The 24,139-nt window shown below is 42.8% G+C and overlaps 1 protein-coding gene across 1 annotated transcript in view; it reads left to right on the top strand.

The window, feature by feature from the left end:
• Positions 1-23,742, top strand: part of SLC22A3 (solute carrier family 22 member 3) — an 85,542-nt gene extending 61,800 nt beyond the window's left edge. Inside the window, exons 6-11 of the mRNA XM_032408279.1 lie at positions 9,364-9,461; positions 9,581-9,795; positions 17,118-17,226; positions 17,971-18,083; positions 20,923-21,022; positions 23,528-23,742. Of these exons, the coding sequence (XP_032264170.1) occupies positions 9,364-9,461; positions 9,581-9,795; positions 17,118-17,226; positions 17,971-18,083; positions 20,923-21,022; positions 23,528-23,588 (696 nt within the window). The 3' untranslated portion in view covers positions 23,589-23,742. The remainder of the gene's footprint in view (positions 1-9,363; positions 9,462-9,580; positions 9,796-17,117; positions 17,227-17,970; positions 18,084-20,922; positions 21,023-23,527) is intronic.
• The last annotated feature ends 397 nt before the right edge of the window (positions 23,743-24,139 follow it).

Here is a 24,139-nt window from a genome sequence, read left to right as displayed (position 1 = left end):
TCTTATCATGCCCCCATAATGGGGTAAGGAGGGAGGTAGGGAAGCAAAAATATTTGGCAAACAGTGCCAGCGAGTGCCACCCCATAGACCTCTTTTAAAAGAGAACAAATGATTAAGAATATGGGATTCAATCTGAGAAACACTGACTAGGGAAGATAAATGCTTTTCAATTCAAATTATTGCTGCAAAGTAGGTTTCACCTTCATCACTGGTAAAAAAATAATAATAATTTGGCCAAAGCGTAAACACAATTTTAGAAGTTGTTATGGAAAAATATAGTGGAAATTATGAAGACCCGTTTTCTGTCAGAGACACCTCAGCCGCAGGGCCCCCGGGGAGTGGAAGGAAGGCCATGCCCAGGGGAACAAACTCCAGGAGCCCAGGGACATCAAGGCAGTGGAAGGGCAGTCAGGCCTCTCCTGGGGCCAGTTCAGGGCAGGGAGTCAGACAGATGCCCTGAAGAGATGCCTGAGAACCAAGTGGTTGGGGAGCACCCAGGGGCTGTGCGGGGACCCCAATCTCAACTTGCGGAGAGGCTGAGAAGGGCGGAAGGAGGGAAAAGAGGAGAGGAACACAGTCCCCTGGCACAAATACAGGAGGCTCTCTGAGAACACTGTCCTGGATATGCCCCATCGCCGTGGCCCTGGGCTCTTACGTGACAGAGCCTGATGTTGCCTGGCTGTCCTTGGCCCATACAGAAAGGGCTGCCAAGCCAGAGGAGGGGCGGGAGTGAACGCCTTACACTCACAGGCCCGGGCAGAAAGACACCTGCCAGGATATCTAACTGGGCAAAGTTGCTTTTTTACTGGCAACCTGCAAACACCTGAATGCCTGGGAAAGAGCTGGTGTAGGCAACAGCTAAGAGAACCTAGTGGCCAACATCCCCCAGCCGGTGAGGAGAAAGGCCATCTCCTAAGTCTATATCCTGTTATTGTCATGTTCAAGACCTCGTTCTGATTAAAACCATTTCTGAAGCATCCAGGAGACCCAAAGAAGTGATGCTAAGAATACGATGAGTGGAAACTTGTTGTTTGGGCTTTTATTTGTGACATATCACATGATTTCCTTTAATTCACTCATTAGCTTTTTCCCTCTCTTAAAAAAAATCCTTGGCTACCTACTGACTTACAGATACTCAATTTGCATATTCATAGAACTAAAAATCTTGTGTATCTGAGCATGCTACTATAATGTGAGACTCTGGACATCCTTTAAAATGTGATATTTGGAACTTTTCTTTTTCAGTAATTGTCACTGACGTTTATGCCGTCGGCGGAGAGTTCCCTGACATTTTAATTCAGTCCCCTAACAGCGCATTTTGGTGTCCCCCCCCCCCCCCCAGGTTCTGAGCCTTTAGGGTTAGAGTTTTAGATCTGAAAGTGTATTTTCTTCTTTCTTTCTCTTTCTCTGACTTTAACACCTCTCCCCCCGCAAAAAAAAAACCTCTCTCAGTTTGTTTTTAAGAAATGAAGAAATGTTCCAACATGTGACCCACAGCTGCAACCCGTTAACCTTTGCTAATATTAAGTCTGCACTTTGGCTCTCTCCTGGGGCCTCTAGATGGATGCACTTTTCCTGTGTTGGGCAGTGTGCCTGCTTGGGGAGCGGCAGGGAGGGACGCTCTCCAGCCAACTCAAACGGATGGAATAAATATCTTCTCTGCAGAGCATCTTAACAGAAGACCTGGCTGGGCCTGAGGTGCTCTGGACTCACTCTGTCCAATACAGTAGCCACTAGCCTTGAACTGTGGTTAGTCTGAACTGAAATGAACTGTAAGAGCAGGTTTTATAGTGATTTCATAGAGCACATAAAAGATCTCGTTCACAGTTTCATATTAATTGCATGTTGAAATGGTAGTATTTTGGATAGAGTGGATTCAATGGAACATTTTATTGAAATTAATTTTGCCTGTTTATTTTTACCCTTTTTAATGTGGCTTCTGGAAAATTTAAATTGAACTCTGTAACTCGGCTATATTTTTATTGGACGGCACTGGTCTAGGTGACTGAGATTTGTTTTTAACTACTTTACTAAGCAGCAAATATTCGTCATAATTTTAATATGGACTTTTCTTTATAACATGAACTCTGTATGGTAAATATTTTATCTACTCTTGTTTCAAAGTATAATGAGGTTTTTTAGCAATTCCCAAAGCACTATGGGTTATCTGACAAATTCTCTTTTATGGATACTGGGTAGCGCTCCTGCTACCCAGAAGCTAGCCTAGGCTTTATAATGTGAAACACTTACCCTTGGACCTTCTGGTGCCGACCTTCATCTCACTGATGGGGGCGTCCATGTTGTGGTGGGGTGGGGGCATGGGTACCCCAGCAGTCACCAGTGGACTTCCTCCTGCCCATCCACGTCTTCCAGCCCCTGATGCTTGTATGAAAGACCTGCAGATAGTTGAACTTTGAAGATGGGCCCTGGTCCTCCAGATCAGTGAGCCCCAAATCCCCAAGTCATATTTTATTCTCACTGGTTTCTGGAAGATTAAAGACTTCTAGAGAACAGAGCCATAGGGAACTGGTGAAACTGATTACATCACAGGGTTGGACTCAAGAACAGAGACGTGCCCCCTTCTCGTCCATGGCTTTGCTTTCCCTTGTGAAATATGGCAATGGATGAAAAACCCACCTCTTGGGAACAGCTGCAAGGCTAGAAATCCAGCCACCTGACATTGTCCCCTGCGCCCGCCCCCCTCTCCCCAGTGCCCTGGCTGGCCCTGTGGAACGTAGTCTTTCCTCTAAAACCTGAGGGACTCGTATTACCTCTCAGCCCAGGAAGAGTAAACACTAGGAGTCAGGTCTGAGGCACTACAATTCATTGACCATCAGTGCTTCTCACATCATTGACCATCAGGGCTTCTCACACGAGTTGTAAAAAGGAAGATTCTGATTCCCTAATCTGGGCTAGGGTGTGTGTAATGAGCTCCCAGGTGATAGCCATCCTGCTGATTCATGGACTGTGCACATTTTGAGGAGCACGTTCGCTAAGTGTCATTTGCTTGTGGGTACATTCACGAAAAATTATCCAGCCTAAGGCCTGGGAGATCAACAGTGCTAAATTGACATTAAATATACCTGGTATACTTTAAAAAATTCAGTATAACAAGAAATCCATTCCTTAAAAAAAAAAAAAAGTCACAATGAACATTCTTCTCTGTACAGAGGGACTCATGTCAGGGTATCTTTAAAAGTATCTCCCCTTAGGCATGGTAGCATCAGCTACACTTTACTAACTAAAAAGATAAAAAAGTGCCAAGTGAATCATCATCTGGAAGCAACATATCTCTGAAATGATATAAAAAAGCAATAGTAATGCTGACTGCTTCCATTATTGAGCTCTTACTGTGTGTGACGGGTGTGTGTGGATGTATAGGGGTTATCCAATGGAATCTTCACAGTACTAGTGAAGTAAGTGTTGCTATCCTCAGGCTCCTGATGAGAGAAATAAGGTTCACAGAGTTGAAGTCATGTGCCAGTAAGAAAACATTCTAAGGAAAACCCCGTGACTCTCACCTGATCCTGGCTGGTTGTCCTTCTTGACCAGAAACCAATCCCACATCAGGGGAGCTCTTGAACACCATATTTAGAACAGATGGTAATTTATAATGTCTTTCTCTTCCTTGGCAATTTAAATGAAAATGTCAACTTGAAAAAAGGTTTCAGAAAGGCACCAAGAAGAATGGTACATGCAGCTAGATTAATCACAGAAAGATGAACAAAGTACATTTTCAACATGGGCAACATCACTGTTAACGTAACATAAAAGTCTTGGGAAAGTTAAAAGACCATTAAGAGACAGCTAGAACAAATAGCAATCAGCTCAGTTGATAAACAACAGGAAACTGACGTGCAGCTTACCTGTGAGCAACACCTTTTCCTATGAGTGGCATAACTAGGCAACAAGACTCCAAACACACAAATGTTACCATGAGCCTTTCCAGTCTTCCTTTGCTCCAAACTGAAGCAGGGAGACACCACTTAGATGACATAAACATGACAAAATATCATACCAGGCTAGATACAAAAGACAACATTCTGTATGGTTCCATTTACATGAAATTCTGGGAAAGGCAAAACTGTAATGACAGAAAGCAGATGAGGGGTTCCCAGGGGCTAAGAGTGGGGGGAGAGAGTGACTGTAGAGTCAGGAGGACACTTTCTGAGGATAATGGAGATGGTCCGTATCATGATGGTGGTGGTTCATTGACTCTACACATTAGTCAAAATTCACTTAAGTGTACGCTTGAAATTGCTGAATTCTGTTGTATGAAGGTTATATCTCAATAAAGCAAAGGGAAGTATGTATATATAATAACCTGATCTAGCCTTTCTACTCTTTTGTATCTGACTCAGAGTAAGCGAAATTTGGTAACGCTTTGGCAACAGAAAATAAACACAGCTTAATTTCAAAATACAGAGCTAGAAGTTGTTGTAGAAGAAGAATAGCTTCAGCAGCCACTGCAAATGAGATGCCAAGACTTTACTGGAGGCATTCCATCCCCAGATACGGCGTTTAGTCTCTCAAGGTCTTTGGACACCCAGAAAGTGGGTCGTCTTTCAGGATATCTGCGTCACTGTGGAGAACATGTCAGTAAATCATAAACCAGCTGGATTTATTCTTAAATTGGCAAAATACATACTTGCTTGGAAGTACTATTAATCCTTTAATTCGCTGGACAGGGAAGATTGGTTTTATGGTCTTGATTACCTTTGGTTTTATCAGTACCTCATATTCTTTGGTAGAGGGTATGTGTTAGGCATTAAACTTGTGCTTTGGGAAAACAGAGATCACGTGACTGCTTGATTCTAAATCTTAAAAGTTTGAAATTAAGACTGATAATAAATATTTTTACTGAGTAAGTTAGAACACTCAAGCAATTATTTTCATTATTTAATACAAAATTATTTTGCCTAAAATAATTGATTATTAGTGCAAAAGCATTGTTCTGGACTGAATTCTCCAGATAATTCTGCTTTTGGCAACAAGTTACAACTTAAATGGGCTTAAACAATAAGCTCATTTCCCGGCTCATGTATCTGGAATTCTAGAGTTACAGCAGCATTTGGGGTTGGCTAGACCTGAGTCTCAACAGTCCCATCAAGCCATGATTTTCTCCCTCTCCACTCTGCAGACAGAGTGGCTTCTTCTTCGTACTGGTTCCCTCCTGGGTATAGGATGGCTGCTAAATTCTACTTGAGCCCACCATTTTCTCATTAATTCCCTGAGGGTAGAGAGAGAAGATTCTTTCGGGAAACTTTGACTTAAGGTCAGTGAAGGACTTTCTCTTTTTTTGTTTATTTAAAGATTTTAATTATTAGAGAGAGAGAGCACAGAGGGAGAGTGAGAGGGAGAAGCAGACTCCTCGCAGAGCAGAGAGCCCGATGCAGGACTGGATCCCAGGATTCTGAGATCATGACCTGAGCCGAAGGCAGATGCTTAACTGACTGAGCCATCCAGGTGCCCCCCATGAAGGACTTTCTCAAGACCATTTCTCATTGGTTCAAACTGGGTCTCATGCCCATTTATTAGTGGCTCAAATTGGGTCACATTCCCAGTCACATGTCCAATCTAAGGGTAGAATTACCCTGAGGTAATGAGGTCTCCCCTACAACTGGAAACAGAATCAGCTCCCCTGAGAATGGGAATTGATGAAGTTGGGGGGGATGGCGCAGTGGGGCTTCTATTAAGAATGAGAAAGAGAATGACACAGAGCCAACAACAAAAAAGGTACACTAAGGTCTCATTTAAATCCATTACTTTAAAGGTGAGCTATAGTTCTTCTTGTTAGGAAAAGTACTTTAAGTTTAAATTTTATTTTTAAGAGAATATTTATAGCAAAAAGGAAGAAAGTAAAAACCACCATAATCCTACTACCCTGTGAGAACTATTAATGATACAAGCATATTTTCAAACATTAAAATAAATATTATACTCTGCCTATTGCAGACACAGTAGAGCATAATGGTTAGCAATATACAGAGTTAGCTATCCACCTCCTGGTTCATCTACTTACTGTCTGCGTGTCCTCAGTGGGTAAGCTACTTATCTTTCCTGTGCCTCAACTTCTTCCTCCCTGTGATGGATATAAGAACAGCATTTATAAGTTCCAACAGCACTAATCCTCTAGTTCAGAAGTCAGCATTCTGCAGCCTGTGGGCCAGACCTGGCTTGCTGCCTGTTTTTGTACAGTTGTATTGGAAACCAGCCATTGTCATCCATTTGTGTATCCATCTATGGCTACTTTCACACTATAATGGCAAAGTTAAGTAGCTCCAACAGAGACTATATCGCCCACAAAACCAAAAGTACTTATAATCTGGTCCTTCGCAGAAAAAGTTTGCTGACCTCTCGGTCAGACCAGTAGACCTCTATTGTCTTATCAAAATCTAGCATGTCATAATTCTGTGGTCGTGTAGTAACTTAACCAGCCTGGAGAAAACGATCAAGAAAAAGTGACATCTGCAGAGCTAACATGAAAGCAAGAGATGCTCAGTTATTTTATCAGTTAGTTAAGAATTGTGAGTAATTGAAAAATCTACAGCAGTGCTTAAATGTCAAGTTATCTTCCTGAATTGACTAGAGATCTTGAAATACATGATACATGATCTCCCTTGAACTCTGGGGTGTTGACACTGGGACATGAATGAAAGTGAATTTGTACAGAGTATCTAGTCGATAGAAGTCATAGCTATGGGGAGAAGATAAGAAGACTGAAGAGGGAATGAAAGAGAACCCATAGCAAATTGTGGCAATATTGCTTTAGAAAAGAAAAGATTGTTGCCATCTGTGTGCTCTGGGGGAGCAGTGGTACAGATATGTGGATGGGCAGAGCGACCAGGGACTCCCTAGAGAAAAGGGAGTAGTCTGAATGAGCACAGGCAACCTGACCCAAGTCTGAGCTGTGGAAGACCGTAAGTGAAAAGAAAAGCGTTGGAAAAAGTGATACATCCATGGAGGACAACTTCCCTCACAGTATGGGTAGTTTTGATCTTGAATTTAAAGATCCTCAAGCTCTAAATTATTTTAGTCAAATCCAACTTTTCCATAAAATAGTGTTTTAACTAAAGGTTAGATTTTGGCCAGGTGTGTAATGTCCTTCTTTAAAAATGAAGCGACCATCAGCTACACAGAAGTTTTCTAAAATAAAAAGCCTTGGGGCACCTGGGTGGCTCAGTCGTTAAGCGTCTGCCTTCAGCTCAGGTCATGGTCCCAGGGTCCTGGGATCGAGCCCCGCATTGGTCTCCCTGCTCCGCGGGAAGCCTGCTTCTCCCTCTCCCACTCCCCCTGCTTGTGTTCCTGCTCTCGCTATCTCTCTCTCTGTCAAATAAATAAATAAAATCTTTTAAAAATAAATAAATAAATAAATAAATAAATAAATAAATAAATAAATAAATAAATAAATAAATAAAATAAAAAGCCTTGGATACATTCAGCAGTGCAATGTGACCATTAAGAATAAAGGATTTCTATCAATTGCCTAATTTCAAATCCTGGCTCAACCACTGTCCCTTTAATCCTTCAAGTCCTAAGCCTTGTTTTTCTTATTTTTATTATAAAACAGGATTGATAAAAGTACTAACTTCGGAGGGTTTTAATGAGAATCAAATTAAATACACATCAGACAAATATTACAGGCTCCTTAGAAGTGAACCATTTTGACGTGGACAAGATAGAGAAACTAATTGTGGAAAACATTTTGATAACCAATCATATAATGATACATTGTTGTAATATACTAAGTTCTTTCATTTTTGGTATTCCTGCCTTACTTTTGGAGCAGCAAAGGTGAAGATAGGTCTTAAAAATCCTTAGAATTTAGAAGAGTAGATCAGGGAATATTTTCATAAGCATTGTGTTCGTTTAGAGTACAGGTCAGCTTGCTGCTGAAACAGAGACCCAAAAAATATAATGACAAAAAAAAGAAAGAAAGAAAGAAAGAAAGAAAAGCGTCTTTCTCTCGTACGTGCCCACCCAGAGGTAAGCAGCCCAGCACTAGAAGGCGGCTCTGTTTTCTGAGCGCCTCTAGGACCCAGGTTCCAGTTTTCTTGTTTCTCCACTGTCACCTGCAGCAGGTGGTCTAGGAGAAGCTGGTTCACCAGCATCTCCTTCCATCTCTTAGGAGAGGGAAGGCAGTCAATAAAGAGCAAAGCCATTTCTTTTTAAAGGATTGGATCTAGAACTTGCATACCTGGCTTCTATTCCCACCTCACTGCTGAGATCTTAATCAAAAGGCTACCCATAGTTGAAAAAGAGGCTAGAAAATGTGACTGTAGTGACGTGCCCAACTAAAATTCGGTGGATTCTGTTATCAAAATGGAGAAGGAAAGAATGGATGGTAGAATCAATTAGCAGTCTCCCATAGGCATTGTCATGGAAACTAGTATTGTGCCACTGACTCTAAGACCCTATTGATTGTAAGACCCATCATTTTATGTACCACTAAGTAAGAAAAACCATGTTATGAAATGTATTATTAAACGTATGTTTTCTTATCAGCTCAGTTGTAGGACACGTCCCAATTTAGGAGTGTTAAAATGTGAAAATTATGTGTCTTGAGATAGAAGAAATACAGTATTGGAAGGACATAGGAAGAGAAGGTGATCCAAAGACATCAATTTTACAGTCTTCTTTTGCTTGTGTGTGTTTCCTTGGAACAAGCATAGACAGGAGATACCAAGCTTTGTTCGACTCATCAAGTGTCATGCTTAGCCTCAGTGACGGACAAAGTACCTGCTCTTTGGCTTTGTTTCCTTTATAGTGCCTTATACATAGTAGGCGAACAGCAGTATTTGTTTCATGCAATGAAAGAAAAGACCGACTTCTTGGATGGCCAAATAGAGATGAGCTGAATTTTCCAGGATCGAAAAGATGCTAGATTCAAATAAATGGACCAAAGCAAATTGATACCTTTGGGGCCGTACTTGCTCTTGAATTTAAAATAATCTTATTTGTTAACATCAGGTTGATAATTTAATAAAGAAACATTCATTTGGACCCACCTGCTTTTGCCACTCCTATGTTTCTTTTCTCCAATTTAATAAAGGCGCAAATGTATTTTACTTTAAAACACACCTTTTTTTCCTTGGTGAGTCAGAGCAGATTGGCACACAGGCCTGCTGATACTCGCCTGAGAACAGCCTCTCGTGCAGCAACCACATCTTTGTGAATTTGTCCTTTTTTAACAGCTAGGGGATCACACTCTCCATTCTCAGGTTTTAAGACGGAGTCGTGAAAGACCCTGGTCAATTCAGTCAGATCATTTGACTTGGTGGCTTTGAATCTGGTCAATGAAAATCTATAATATGCAGGTGTGTCTTGCTGTATTTGCTACTGAAATCTGCTTCTCTTATATAGATCACTGTTACAGATGAGGAAGTTAGTAACCCATCCTTTTTAGATCTGGTGAGGACTCCCCAAATGAGGAAGTGCACACTTATTCTTATGTTTGCTTGGTAAGTCTGACTTGTGATGGGCTCAAAAGCTTGTATCGAATTTACAACGCGCCCCTTCCTTCAGAGCAGGCTGAAGTTATGTCTTACTCGGTCTCCGTTGTCTTTCAACGCCCCTCCAGGTTCACAAGTGCGGTGGTATATCAAGGACTCGTCATGCGCCTAGGAATTATAGGAGGCAACCTCTATATCGACTTTTTCATCTCAGGAGTTGTGGAGCTGCCCGCGGCCCTGCTGATCTTACTGACCATTGAGCGTTTTGGACGACGCCTTCCCTTTGCAGGAAGCAATCTAGTGGCAGGGGTGGCCTGCCTTGTCACTGCATTCTTGCCCGAAGGTAATAGTCCCCCGAATCTGTCTGGCACTCAAGAACATGAAATAGTCTTAAATCAAAATGCTCAAGGATGGGGAACTTCTTGTCCTTAGAAAATGTACCACCGTCTCAAAATCCTGGTACCAGGCAACCTATAGTGATGTCACCCAATTTTCTGCTTAAGCAGTGTTAACGACTCTGAGTACAGGGATCGGTTCTACAGTTTTTTCTGTTTTCTCCATTTTAGGTTCATTGTGCAGAGTCTAGCTTGTGGCCATGTAGTTTAGTATTGATCACCTTTATTTGACTGACTTTCATGCTCTCATTGACCATGGTTACCATACTTCCTGATTACCGGCTGCATCACTGGCCCCATGCAAAATACCAGGGTTACAAAAGGAAGAAAGGAAGACACTTGTTGACTTCAGAAGGTTCACAACCTAGTAAGGGATATGGATACTTCGTTTTTTAAATTTGCTTTTCTTCCAAGTTTTTATTTAAATTCTAGTTAGTTAAAACAAAAAAAATTAAAATAAATTCTAGTTAGTTAACATGCAGTGTAATATTAGTTGCAGGCGTAGAATTTTGTGATTTATCACTTACATTGGACACCCAGTGCTCCTCACAACAAGTGTCCTCCTTAATGCCCATCACCCATCTACCCCATCCCCTGCCCACCTCCCCTCCAGCAACCCTCAGTTTGTTCTCTATAGTTAACAGTCTGTTTCTTGTTTTGCCTCTTCCCCCTCCCCACATTCAACTGTTATGTTTCTTAAATTCTACATATGAGTGAGATCATATGGTATTTGCCTTTTTCTGACTGACTTATTCCACTTAGTGTTATGCTCTCTAGCTCTATCCACATCATTGCAAATGGCAAGAATTCATTCTTTCATTCTTTTATATGGCTGAGTAATATTCCATTACACACACAGATACACATACCCCACATCTTCTTTATCCATTCATCAGTCGATGGACATACGGATATTTGGGCTCTTTCCATAATTTGGATTTTGTTGATAATGCTGCTCTAAACATTGGGGTGCATGATATAGATACTTTAATGCTTTCACAACTCACTGTGATAAATGAAATAATAGAATTAGTTACAGTTAAACCTTGTTATAGGAGTGGGGCTGCTGACTCTCTGCATGGTCGAAAACCTGCATATAACTTTTGACTCCCCAGAAACTGAACTGCTAATAGCCTACTGTTATTTAGAAGCCTTACCTGTAACAAAAGAGTCGATAAACACATACTTTGTATGCTATATGCATTATATACTGTATTCTTACAATAAAGTAAGTTAGAGCAAAGAAAATGTTATTAAGAAAATCATAAGGAAGAAAAGATACATTTATAGTACTGTAGTGTAAATAATGTCCGCACATACGTGGACCCACTCAGTTTAAACGTGTTGTTCAAGAGCCAACTGTACCAGATTTAGAAAAATAAAGCTCTCTGAAGACTCTATGTGATTTAGAAAAATAGGTACAAGGAGTGATATGCATGGAGTGGTCAGGAAAAGCTTCCCAGAGGTGAGAACTAGGCATGAATGAAAAAGGAAGAGAGATATACTAGACAGGAGTGCCTGGCTGACTCAGTCAGAAGAGCATGCGACTCTTGATCTCAAGGTCATGAGTTCGAGCCCCACATTGGGTGTAGAGATTACTAAAAAAAATAAATAAATAAACTTTAAAAAAGAAAAAAGGAATGTACTAGACAGAAGGGAAAGGTAGGAGAGATTTTTCCACAGTAGAGCACGGCTCTCAGAAGTGTGAACCATCGTTGAGGGATCTGGGACCACACGTTCTCTGTTATCACTCGAATATCCCCAAAAAGGGGCTGAGGATCGCCTGCCACCAGCAGTGACTGGCCTCACAGGCCAGACCGGGAGCTTGGGTATGGCCCTGCGAGCTTACTCGTAGCCGCGTCAGGTTGGATGGTGGCAGTGAGGAGGGAGAGATGCCCAGAGCAGGAATGAAGGTCATGGTAGTCGGCCCGGATGGGAGAAGGTGATTTCAGGGATGTCAGAGGTCGGGGGGCTCGATGACCAGGTGGCAGTTGTAGAGCTGTAGAGGTGGCAGTTGCCCCCAGATGCATGGTTAACACAACCCACATTATCTCTGCCACAGGACACAGCAGACTCTGGACAGGGAAGCCCTTCAAAGTCCCAGGGAACATGCGAATTAGAGCAAGCTCCTTATTTCCATGTGCCAGGGCATGGGGCGTGGGGGTTACTGAGAGACCGGATTCTCTGGTAGTCCTTGTGTCGGCCCCAGAGAGGCTGTCTTTTCTTCTGAGAATCATCGGAGGATCAAGAAAGAAGGGATAATATTATAGAAGTGAAAATAGACATTTACAGAGTTTATTAGTTATATGAAGGTTTATGAGGTCCCAAAACCCTATTTAAATAAAATTATAGAGATGTCCATCTTCAGACCAGAAAATTTAAAAAAGATGTAAAGTCTTCTGTCCTTTTGGAATGGTTGATGATAAATAGAACTGTATTTACACAGATCTCATTTTCCTCAAGTATACTAGTTTTGTAGGGCTACAGTAACAAAGTACCACACCCTGGGTGCCTTGGAACAACAGAAATGTATTCTCTCACAGTCCCGCAGGCTGGAGGTCTGAAATCCCCATGTGGGCAGGGCCAGGCTTTCTCTGAAGGCTCTAGGTGAGCATCCTTCCCGGCCTCTTCCTAACTTCTGGTGGTTGCTGGTAACCCCAGGCGTTCCTTATTATCCCAATGTCTGCCTCCATCTTCATAGGACCCTCTCTTCTCTGCATCTTAACTATCATATCTGCAAAGACCCGTTTAGAAATATGGTCACATTCTGGGTTCTGGGTGGACATGAACTTTGGGGAACACTATTCAACCCACTACATTGAGTTGAAACATTTTTCTAAGAGTTGGGGAATCTATGTAACACCTGTTGGCCAATACATGTCTTTTTAGTTTCTATTAATGGCCACCACTAAACTAGGAGTGGGAACAGAGCAGTAAACAAGATAGATGTAACTCTTGTCCTTGAGAATAATGCACAATTTAAGTAGAAGAGGGACAAATGGGGAACATTGGAGATTTCACTCTTGTTTCCATTTTGCTTTAACACTGTATCATTTTGCGAGGTCTACTGTTCTTGTAGGATGTGGAATAAGAATTAAGTATTTGTTGCACATGAAATTAGGGACTCGGTTAATGTCTTATGGATGGAGAAAGGTTAAAGACTTATGGGTAGCCCATCATTTCATGGTATAACGTTCCCCTGGAAGATTCTCTCTGGCCCCAGACTGATTGGGGTGATTTTGATGTGCGCCACCTTCTACATGATCCCAGAGAGCATTCTAGACCATATGTCCACACCAATGTTGGAGAAACTAGATGAGTGGGAATCAAATGATTTTGTAGAGGATACTTTCCTGTATGGAAAAACATAAGGCAAAGAGCAGACTTTTCTGTTTGGTCTGATCAGTTTTATTTTGAAGATATAATTTCCTGATTTCAGTTTTAGAATTGTTCTCAGGGATACTGAAAAATAATTATTATGCTCTTACTCTAGACACACCTTATTTGTGTATTCCCAGATTCGGCTGCTTGGATAGTCATATGTCAGTCATGATTGGCAAGAATAAATTCACATCCCTAATGCTCCTTGTGAGTAACCACATTTTAAGAGCTGTTCCTCACTTCATTGGCAGCCCTTCTCCTTAAGGGAGCTTTTGGACTTGGTTCCTTGGGCTGATGAATTAACATTAGAAAGACTTCTCCTCTCAGTCATTCTTGACGTCAGGAACAGAAGGACAGCCCCTGCAGAGAATGCTGATTAGCCTTTTAGAGGACGCAGCTCTAAAATTATCGAGAACAATTTAACTGGCTTTCCCTCCGCTAAGCACAACTTTTTATGGTCTGAAGAATGAGATTCTGGAAAAAGAAGGTCTTTCTGGCTGTATCTTCACTTAAACCTCACTGCTTTTGACCCAAATTTTTGAACTCTGATTAAAGTCTGAAAACTAGAAGGTTTTCCTATATCTAAAACTAATGATGTAATGTATGGGGATTAACGTAACAATAAAAAATTTAAATAAAAAAAAAAAATTTAAACTACTCTTGGTTTCCATTAAGAGTATATACAAGTTGTGAAATGAGTAAGGTTTTGTATTTGTTCTTGAGAGATTTTCTTTTTTTTTTTTTTAAAGATTTTATTTATTTATTTGACAGAGAGAGAGAGCAAGGAAGGGAACACAAGCAGGGAGAGTTGGAGAGGAAAAAAAAAAAAAAAAAAAAAAACTAGAAGGTTTTCTTTGTCCGTAGCGGTCTGGTCTGCGTCTTTCATTCGGATTTGTTTCGGATGGCTACGGACCTAGCCGCTTGGTTCATTACTCTTTTTGAAGCCAGAGAGCTGCCTTTTACTTTTATTTCTCTTTTAAGTGAAAAGCCAGCAAATGTATCTTAATTTACATATCTCTAGTACAAATTTTCACTACATTTTATTTCGGAACTCAAAGCAGATGGTACATTCAGAGATGTCAGAGAGTGTTTCTTTAAAATCCTGCATCCTGGGGCGCCTGGGTGGCTCAGTCGTTGAGCGTCTGCCTTCAGCTCAGGTCATGATCCCAGGGTCCTGGGATCGAGTTCCGCGTCCGGCTCCCTGTTCAGCGGGAAGCCTGCTTCTCCCTCTCCCACTCCCCCTGCTTGTGTTCCTGCTCTCACTGTCTCTCTGTAAAATAAATAAAATCTTTAAAAAAACAAAAGAATGCAGTCACGGTGGGGCGCCTGGGTGGCTCAGTCGGTTAAGTGCCTGACTCTTGGTTTCAGCTCAGGTCATGATCTCAGGGTCGTGAGATCAAGCCCTGCATCTGGCTCCTTGCTCATCCTGGGGAGTCTGCTTGAGATTCTGCCCTCTCCCTCTGCCTGCCCCTCACCCTGTTTGTGCTCTCTCTCTCTCTGCCAAATAAATAAATAAAATATAAAAAAAAAATCCTGTATCCTCTTCTTCAAAAATTGAGGTATTATTCCCAGTAATCTCCAGTCCCTTGACCAAACCCCTGTTCGGAGGGACCGTCTTTCTCTGTGTTCTCGGGGCTCCATGGAGAGAGTTCCAGCGTTTGTACTCATTTGTAAATTGTCTTGTGTTCTTTTGTCATTGCTACTAAAAGTGTCTTCTGCCGCTCCAAGATGAACACAGCTTATCACTGGGATGATCAGAAGTTTCTGTTTGCATACATAATATTCACACATCATTTACACTTCCTAAAAAACTGCTTTCATTTCACTCCTAGTGAATCAACAGCACAGTGCCTCTGGAACTTGTGTTTTATTAAACATTTCACCAAAATCTCTAGCTCAGTGTGGTTAGACAGGGACTCTGCTGCTCAGAAGGAGTTGAGAGGCTTTCAGAGTCCAGTCAGCATGTAGGATAAACCACATCTCCTCAAGGGTGTCCGCTTGACAGCGTTTTCTGAACATTTTACTCACTTGACCGGTTATTTATCTGTATCCGCTGAGCTAATCACATGTTGTGTGTGTGTGTGTGTGTGTGTGTGTGTGTGTGTTTTCATTTGGTTTCTTGCTTTTTGTTTGGTTCTCTCCAGCAAACAGTTCTAGCCTCTGTTGTAAACTTAAACTGGCATTGAAGTTGTCCGCGGGACTCACTTACAGAGTCGTTTTGATTCAGTAGAAAAAAACCTATAACTTAAGAACTTAACCTGGGTAATCAAGCTATTTCCACAGTAGCAGGCGACATTCTTTGCAGCCCGAGAGCAGCAAAAGGTTGCCCGGTCGGGCTGGGACCCAGGGAATCTGGGCGAGAGCTCCCACGTTCCGTTCCCTGGCACCTGGCACTGTACCACCTGCTCATTGAAGGCTGGGGTGGAATGCATTTCCTGGTCCCCCTCCCTGGCCTTCATGAAAAGGCAAAGCCTAAATAAAACACATGTTTACAACCTTCCATGCCAGAGCAGATGGCAGCCCGGCACATCAGTGCAACACTGATATTCCTCAGCCCCTGATGTAACTGTTGATGGGAGAGCTACAGGTGTTCTCATCCGGGAAAAACGTCAAGTACGCCAGGACGTCCTCGGCCGGTGTGCAAGCAAAATGTAATTTTGTAGTAATAAACTGGAGCCTCCCAGCAACGATCTTAAACTATCTTTTTCTGTGCTCGCCCTCCTAGGCAATTGTATTATTTAGTGAGTTTTAGCTTTTTTTATTTGTTGACTCTTCTGTAGAGAATACACATACATCTACTGAGCTTGATTCTCTTCTGTCCTCCTCCGCATTCATGTCTACTTTTTTAACAAAAAATCATTTTTCAGGAAGGGGCAATAATTCTTCTCAGAGATAAGAGCATTGTTTAGTGTTGGGTGAGCATAAATAAATATGAGTATAACAGGGAAAGGTTTCCTTTTCAAAGACGAAAATCAGAACGCCCTTAGCTTTGGAGAGCAGATAGGTGCTTACCCATGCAGTCATATGTCCTCATCCCCATGTCCACTAAGGAAGGCTGGCATAAATTGTACTCTTAAGATATTTAGAGCACTGACTTTGTAGGACAAAAATGGTTTACTCCTTCTTCCTTTAAAACTCAAAAGAAAGAAAATATTTAATGAAGAACATTTGTTTTTTTGCACTAGTCACTGTGGAGGCAAGGAGAATTTCCTCATATAACCAATGCAGCCCTAACGTAGTTCATTTTTAAATGAAGGAACCAACTAATCTTTAAGAATCTGGCTCCTTCTGGATGATTTCTTGGGGGAAGTAGCAAGATGGGGGACATACACTCTAGTGATAACACAAGGCTTAGATGTCCCCTTCCAAAGGTTCTGGTCCTCAAAGCCTTTGCTACCTTCCAGAAACCAACATCAGCTTCATGTCGATTTCTCCTGGTCGGCTAGGAACAGCTATTCTGTGCGCTATCACTAGGGGAGGGAACGGAGAGAGGACAAATGGGTACCAGGCGTCGGTAATGGTTCTCAAGGGCTCAAGTGAAGACCACCTTCCAGAGAAACAGCCAGTGCACTCAGGCCCTCTAGGAAAACAGTGCCTGGAACACTGTCTTTTCAGTCTGGTGGCTGCTCAACAAATGGTTCTTGAATCGTATTCCCATCCTCTAGCCCTGCTCAGAAAGGTGACTAATACCCTAAATATTAGCTATCATCCTGGTGGTTGTTGCTGTTAAAATTTGGCTACGATATTAGGAGGTATCTGTCATTCGTGCTTAAAATTAGCAAAGACTTAGGGCCCAGGAGAACACTAAGCAAATGCCTTTTGTTGTTTTGTGATATTTTGTTGAAAGCAGACCCCTAACTCTTTGCTTCCAAATTTTCTGTGTTCGCAGGAATACCCTGGTTGAGAACCACAGTTGCGACCCTGGGAAGACTAGGGATAACCATGGCCTTTGAAATTGTTTATTTGGTAAATTCAGAATTGTACCCAACAACATTACGGTAATTCCAACCTATATGTCTGGTTTCTCCTAAGTAATTCTGCAGCCAAACGTTTTGATGTAAAAGCCATGAAATAATTTCCTTAACTTGGTGATATATTAGCCTGGGCTGAATTTAGTCAGGAAAGAAGAGGTGCTTTGAGTTATGGCTGCTTTCTGCATTGCTACCTTCCGCATTTTTTGAAAGAAGTATTTCTCATACCAGTATCTTTATACACAGCTGTGGTTTTGTGGGATCAGATAATCTGATTAGAGTACTCGCTTAGATGTGGGTTAAAACTGTCTTCATCAGCATCACCCCGTTTAAAGGCTACAGCCTCTGTTCTGACCACACTCCACATCTTGCCGCTGTGCGCAGCTGATGAATGCAGGACAGAGTGAAACAGTGCGCATGGGCTGCAAATTGGCCTCCTTTCCTGGGGGAATATTTGTGGGCACACCTTGCCGTCAGGTGAGGGTGCCGAGGCGCCACATCAGCATCGTGGAGTGGGCTGCAGAGTGAGCCACCGGTGGGATGATGTCCCCCTCACCGTCCTCACTGTGATTCAGCTTTGCCCAGGTGTGAAATGGGGCAGAATGGAAGTGATTTGCTTAGAATATGGGAGTCGTAGCAGTTTTCAGAGGTAGAAACTATAGAAATGGGAAATATTACTAAAATGTCTTTGTTACTTATGTAGCTGAATATTTTACTTATCTTGAATATAGTTAAATATTTTTTATTTAAAACAATTTTTTTACTCTACAGAAACTTTGGAGTTTCTCTTTGCTCAGGTTTATGTGATTTTGGGGGAATCATAGCCCCGTTTCTGCTCTTCCGGCTAGCGGCCATTTGGCTAGAACTACCTCTTATCATCTTTGGTAAGAACTCGTTTTATACATTATTCCTAAATCCTTTCATCCATATTCTTTGTATTGATAGAACTCTATAGTGATTATTCGGTTTGCTATTAATGAGATCATTTAATTTTTTAATGACAACCACTTGAGTTTTGAGTAGCCCATCCGATTGAGAAGAAATGTGAAACACTAAATGCTTTTAATTTATTTTATTTTAAAGTGTCCCGATGAGTCATGTTCAATTTAGCTTTCTTTGTTTAGGTTCTGAGTTAAATCCCAGTACTATAAAAGTCTTATGATATTGGGGAACAGAGCCAATAATTTTCGGGGGACCAATTTGGACCTTCAGTTTGTTTCAAAATAAGCCTAAAAACTAATTACATTTTTAAATGTTCTGTATCTGTTGAGATCATATCTTCATTTGCTTTGATGGGAGCATGCTGTGCTGAAGGAAGAGAGGACACAGAATCCCTTGCCTGAGTACCCAGTAACCTCTGTGCTGGCCCTCAGGTTCATACCCTGCTTCCTACTTCAATCTCCACGGGCCTCATGAGGGGATAGAACCATAGCTTAGGGGCAGGGGGCTTAAGATAATTCCATCCAGCGCTTCTCAAGTGCTGTTCCAACCTTTCTGCCTGGGTCGCACACCCGCCTCTACCCTCCTCAGCAAGGAAGAACACAGGTGGGCCCCTTTCTCACATACTCTTCCTCCACCTCTGCGTCCTTACTCCCAGTAGAGAAGTTTTTCACATACTGCCCTGTAGTTTAAATTATAATGAAAATATTGAGTCCATGAGGACATACACGCTGAGTAATGCAAAATCCCTAACAGTGCTAGCTAGGGATAGTAAAGCTTCTAACCACTTGACACCACCGAACTCAGTACAAGATTATTTCAAATTATTTCATGGGATCTGATAAACAAGCTCAGTGTTGATTCTGTGGCCAGCATGAGAAAGCAAAGAGAGTGCCATTGTTGGACCAAAAGCAGTCCGGGGGCCATGTTTCAAGGTCTCGGCCTGGCCTCCAGGGAGTGCTGGGAGAGCCGGCCCTTCCTGCAGAGTCTGGCTGCGGAGAGAGCCACACTTCCGAGCCATCGGTCACATCACAGTGTGATTAATCCAGAAAGCAGAAGGTGCCGGGGGGAGCACAGCACAGAGCCACCTGACCTGCCTGAGTCAAGGAGGAAGGAAGAATGTGTAGTTGAGATCTGAGACGAGTAGAAATTCCCCACGTGGGGAGTGTGGGCTGGGGCTCTGGGCAGCGGGAAGGCCAGTTAGAGGACAGAGACTGTGTGCGCTGGGGCAGGGAGGGAGGTGAAGCTGGGAGGCAGGCATGGGCCAGATCAGGAAGGGTCTTCCCTGCCCTGCGGTTTGCTCTCTTTCCAAACAGCAGTGGAAGCTAAGAGCTCTAAGCTGGGATCGACAGTGCTAGGTTTGCATTTTAGAAGTCCGATCTGCAAACAGGTTGCAGGGGGACAGTGCTGGTGGTGAGCCAGTTTCATCAGGGAGGGGCTCCTGGCAGCTGGGGTGAGGGCGATGACACACGGAGTGTTGGGCGTGGAGAGATTCGAGAAATACATTAAAGTAAAACCGGCGAGAGGGATGAGTGAGTGGGCTTGCTAGAGCCAGAGGCGGGTGGGAGGGCGGGATTCCTGGCTGGCAAAGGGGGAGACCCGGGCCCCAGAAGCAGAGCCAGTGGGTCTGGAGCTGGAGGGAGCAGGGCAGGTGCTCAGGGGCAGATCCGAGAGAGAGCAGGCAGACGTGAGGCCTGACTCGCAGGGGTGAGTGCTGGTGCTGGAGCTGGCCGGCACCCACCTGCCAAGGCCGGCACCCACCTGCCAAGGCCGGCACCCACCTGCCAAGGCCGGCTGTGGCGTTTTCAGGGATGTTTGAGCCCAGTTGTTAACCTGGCCGTTATTAAAACACATATATCAAATAGATTAAAAACAGAGGTAATAAATGCTCAAAACCCATTTACATCTCCCAGTTACGGGTGTCCTTCAGGTTACTTTTGTCTCGTGTATCCTTCTGGGGGAAATGCTCTATGCAGGGTGTCACCGCGCAGCCCTCCCCAGCGCCCCGTGCGGTCATGTCGTGGCACTCGCGTGAAATGCCCACGGCGAGCGTCCTTACACCATGGAAATCGGCAAACGTTACAAGTCGGGGCTTTATTTTCTGGACAGTTGGTTGGTAAACATTCACCAGCATAAATGGACAGAATAGGGAAGGATGGTGTTTCCAGAATTTCGGCTCTAAAGACCAGCAAAGGCGGGGATGGTGACTGGAGGATCCCGTGAGGTGGCTAGAAGGGTCCCTACGATGAGAGGCTTGCGTCCGGTTCAGTGCTTCCACCAACTGGAGTGAGGGGGTTCATGGCTACACGGAGCAGCCCGGAAAGCCTCCAAGAGATGGCCGGTGGGCTGCAGTGGCCACAAGTCTGACCGTGTGACATGGCCCAATAAGGAAAGGGACGGAGAGCATGCAGTAAAGCTCTTGGTCAGTAAAAGGAAGCTGAGGGGATTCCTGTCTGGCGGCTGCTATTTTCCCTGAGAGGCGGGAGGTGAGGTCTTCTGTGAGGGGTCGGCCCTTAGGCACCCATTAAATAATTGTTTGGGGGGTGAAGGAACGGATGTGTGCAAGAGTACTGGGGTGATGGGGCTGCACAGCGTCTGAGGAAAGTAGGAAACACTTCAAATAGTGGCAGAGGAAAACTGGAGAGCTGGTTAGGGTAACCCGAGGGCTGCTGCTGGTGAGGGCTGGTTAAGGGGGATGAGCAAACTGCTCCGGGGTGAGCAGGGAGGGGCGACAGGGGCTGGCTGTGCCTTCCTGAGGCTCTACTGCTGTTCCCAATTCCGTAGGTATCCTGGCATCGGTCTGCGGTGGGCTCGTGATGCTTTTGCCCGAAACCAAGGGTATTGCCTTGCCAGAAACAGTGGATGATGTAGAAAAACTTGACAGGTATTGTATGAATTTCAGTGCATCTTAAATAAAAGCAGCATTTCAAACTACTGAGGAAAAAATACCACGGAGAAAATTGAACACTCACAGGGGGGAAATGATATTAATTCCCATCTCACATCCTAGGGAGAAAATTCACATTTGATTTAGAAGGCTAATATAAGGGGCGCCTGAGTGGCTCAGTCGTTAAGCATCTGCCCTCAGCTCAGGTCATGATCCCAGGGTCCTGGGATGGAGCCCCACATCGGGCTCCCTGCTCGGCGGGGAGTCTGCTTCTGCCTCTGCCCCTCCCCTCTGCTCGTGCTCGCTCTCTGGCTCCTGCTCTCTCTCTCAAATAAATAAACAAACAAAAGAAAGGTTAATATAAAAAAAGCAAAACTATAAAAGAATGTGTGTTATTTTTTAAATGAGGTTATGAAGAGGGAAACATGTCTAAGTAAGATGCTAAAACTCAGAAACAATCTAAAGGAAAGTAGAAATAACTTATATGTGCATCAGTAAGAAACTGATTATGAAAATGCTAAGGTGTTCATGGTGTGGATTACTATATAGAGATTAAAAGAATTGAGATATATCTGTGTGGAATGACATGGTAAGATCTTCAAGATTGATCACAAAGTGAAAAGTTGCTGAACAGTGTGTTATAGTATTTATTAAAAAATCAAAACAATAGCAACCCCTCTCTGTAGCTAGATGGGAAGATGGAGGATGGAAAAAGAGAGAGAGATGATGGATAGACGGATGGTAGGTGGGTGGGTGGGTGGATGGATGGGTGGATGGGTGGCTGGATGAGTGGATGGGTGGATGGGTGAATGGATGGGTGGGTGGATGGATGGGTGGATGGATGGATAAAAGTAGATAGAAGATTGGGAAGGAGAGAAAGAGAGAGGGATTACAAGAGAGAGAGAAGAGCATCTAACTCGTGTGCAAGGAAAGTTAATATCCAACCAATACATAAATATGAAGAATTATATCAACAAAAATTCACACAACACAAATTCTTTCTAATTTCCTCTGCTTAAAAATTTTCATAATAAAAAGAGGATATGAGCATGAGAATGTGTAGCAAAAGATCTAATATTATAATATAGACCCTTTAAGGTTAGAAATGAATGGGGAAGAAGACATCACTTTTACACTCTGTAACTTTTGTATTATTTGATTTATTTTCTAATTACAACCCATGGCCTTATATTATCTGCATAATTCAAAAAATAACATAACAACTAATTTTTAAAATAAAATCAGCTGTCTAAATAAAGACCTAGAAATTGAGGATGTGGATCCCTAAATATTAAAAAATTTTGCATCAAAAATATTTATAAGAAGACTGAAATGTGATAACCTCCTGGCACTGTTCACTCATAGATGGGGAACAGGGGAGAAGCTGACAATTTTTAAGTGCCTGTATGATCGGTGGTTTCACATAAGTCTTTTCACTTAATACTCAAAATGATTTGGGGCAATTACAATTCTTATCCTCACTCTTTTAAATACTAGGAAATTTGTGCTGAGAAAGATTCACAACTTTTCCATGCCAGGAGTGGCATTGACGCTGTCCAGGGGGCACGTGTGACTTGGTTGTTTGTGTGCCTTTCTTCTTTTATGCTGTATACTACTTGATGTTTTCAAGTTCTCCTTTAATGTGGTGTCATCACCTCCCCAGAGGTAGGCAACCATTGCTTAGAGTCTCATGAGTCTTTTACCAAACCTTTAAAACTTATATACTGATTTCATTGGATTTTATTGTACTGTTTCTTGATGTTATTTTGAAAAGTATGATTGCTTAAATCATCCCAAAACTTGCCTAAGAAAGACTTATCAGTGTATTTAAAATAAAACTATCAGCTCATGTCTCAGCAGCTGACTTATAACAGGACTGGCCGGTCAGAGGACTGGGGGACATTTGCCCCATGAAGTCATCCAAACAGATTCTTAAGCTTGTTTGGAAATCAAGTGAGGAGTAATGGCTTATTTCTCACCCAAAGCTCTTCCTAGTTTTCACCCTAGAGCAATGCTACCTGAAATTTGGAGTGAGATGGAAGATTTTCTTTAAGATCTTGCCATTTTGTCAATCAAAATTAAGAAATTTATAAAAGGTGTTAAAACTGTGTGAAATCCTCTTGAGCGTTATGCCATTGTAAGTTCCTGCCTCATCCAGAACAGAGGAACATTTTGCTGACTGTGTCTTCCTAGACAATTGCTTGGTTTGTATTCGAGTTTGGGGGCCACGTCAGGGTGGGTGGCATCCCGTCCTGTCACATAAAGAACTTAAATGCTATAATGCTACTTAACCCCTGCCTAGGGACCGGAACAGGTAAAAACAAACAAAAACTCCAGGAGACAGTCATTTTCATTACCTTTGAATTGGGTTTTTATGAGAAGTTATGCATGAGTGTGTTTGATGAAAACCAGTTTTATTGGTGAGTAGTAGCAAGAAAACTCTGTTGGAACTAGTTGTATAATATTTCATAAGGACTTTCTCTTTTCTCCTTGTTTTGTTAGTCCATATACCTATAAATGTGGCAGGAAAAAGAAAACTCAAGTTTCCAGTTCTCACCTTTGAGGCCCCCTACCAAAGACAAAAGGAAGGAGCTCTTTAGGTTGACCCCTCCCAAGGAACCGATGTGCCTTGCAGACACGTGTGTGTGTCCATTTCAGCTACGTTATGCTCCAAGTGTTTGTCATACTGTACAAAGACATTCAAACTATCCAGAGTATTTTTATATAATGTGGGATGAATTAGGATTTAGAGTGCTATTGACATTTCTGGGAACACAGTATGTGGCTGCTTTAGCGAAGAGCCTGTTGTGTGGACAGCTCCCCCTGAGTTTTTTTCTGAAGCTGGAGCAGTGTCTCCCACCCATTCAGTGATAGAGGGACAAGAGAAGCCTTCCCCAAATTCTCACGACTGCTCGCTCCATCACAGAGGTAGGATGTGCCAAGTGGGCATCTGGGAACAGGATGCAGAAATGGGTTCATCAGACCTGAGCAGAACTGAAGCTCTGACCGGAGGGCTCTGAAGATTGCAGGGAGGATGAAGATCTGGAAATCCTGTTCATGAAGAGGCAGAATTGGGCCACATGATACCGAGCCTTTCCTTTCTCTTCTCGTTTT

This window comes from Phoca vitulina, unplaced genomic scaffold (genome assembly GCF_004348235.1).
Source record: "Phoca vitulina isolate PV1807 unplaced genomic scaffold, GSC_HSeal_1.0 scaffold9, whole genome shotgun sequence".
Classification (NCBI taxonomy): Eukaryota; Metazoa; Chordata; class Mammalia; order Carnivora; family Phocidae; genus Phoca; species Phoca vitulina.
The sequence above is the reverse complement of the archived record's forward strand: the minus strand, read 5'-3'. Positions and strand labels throughout refer to the sequence as shown.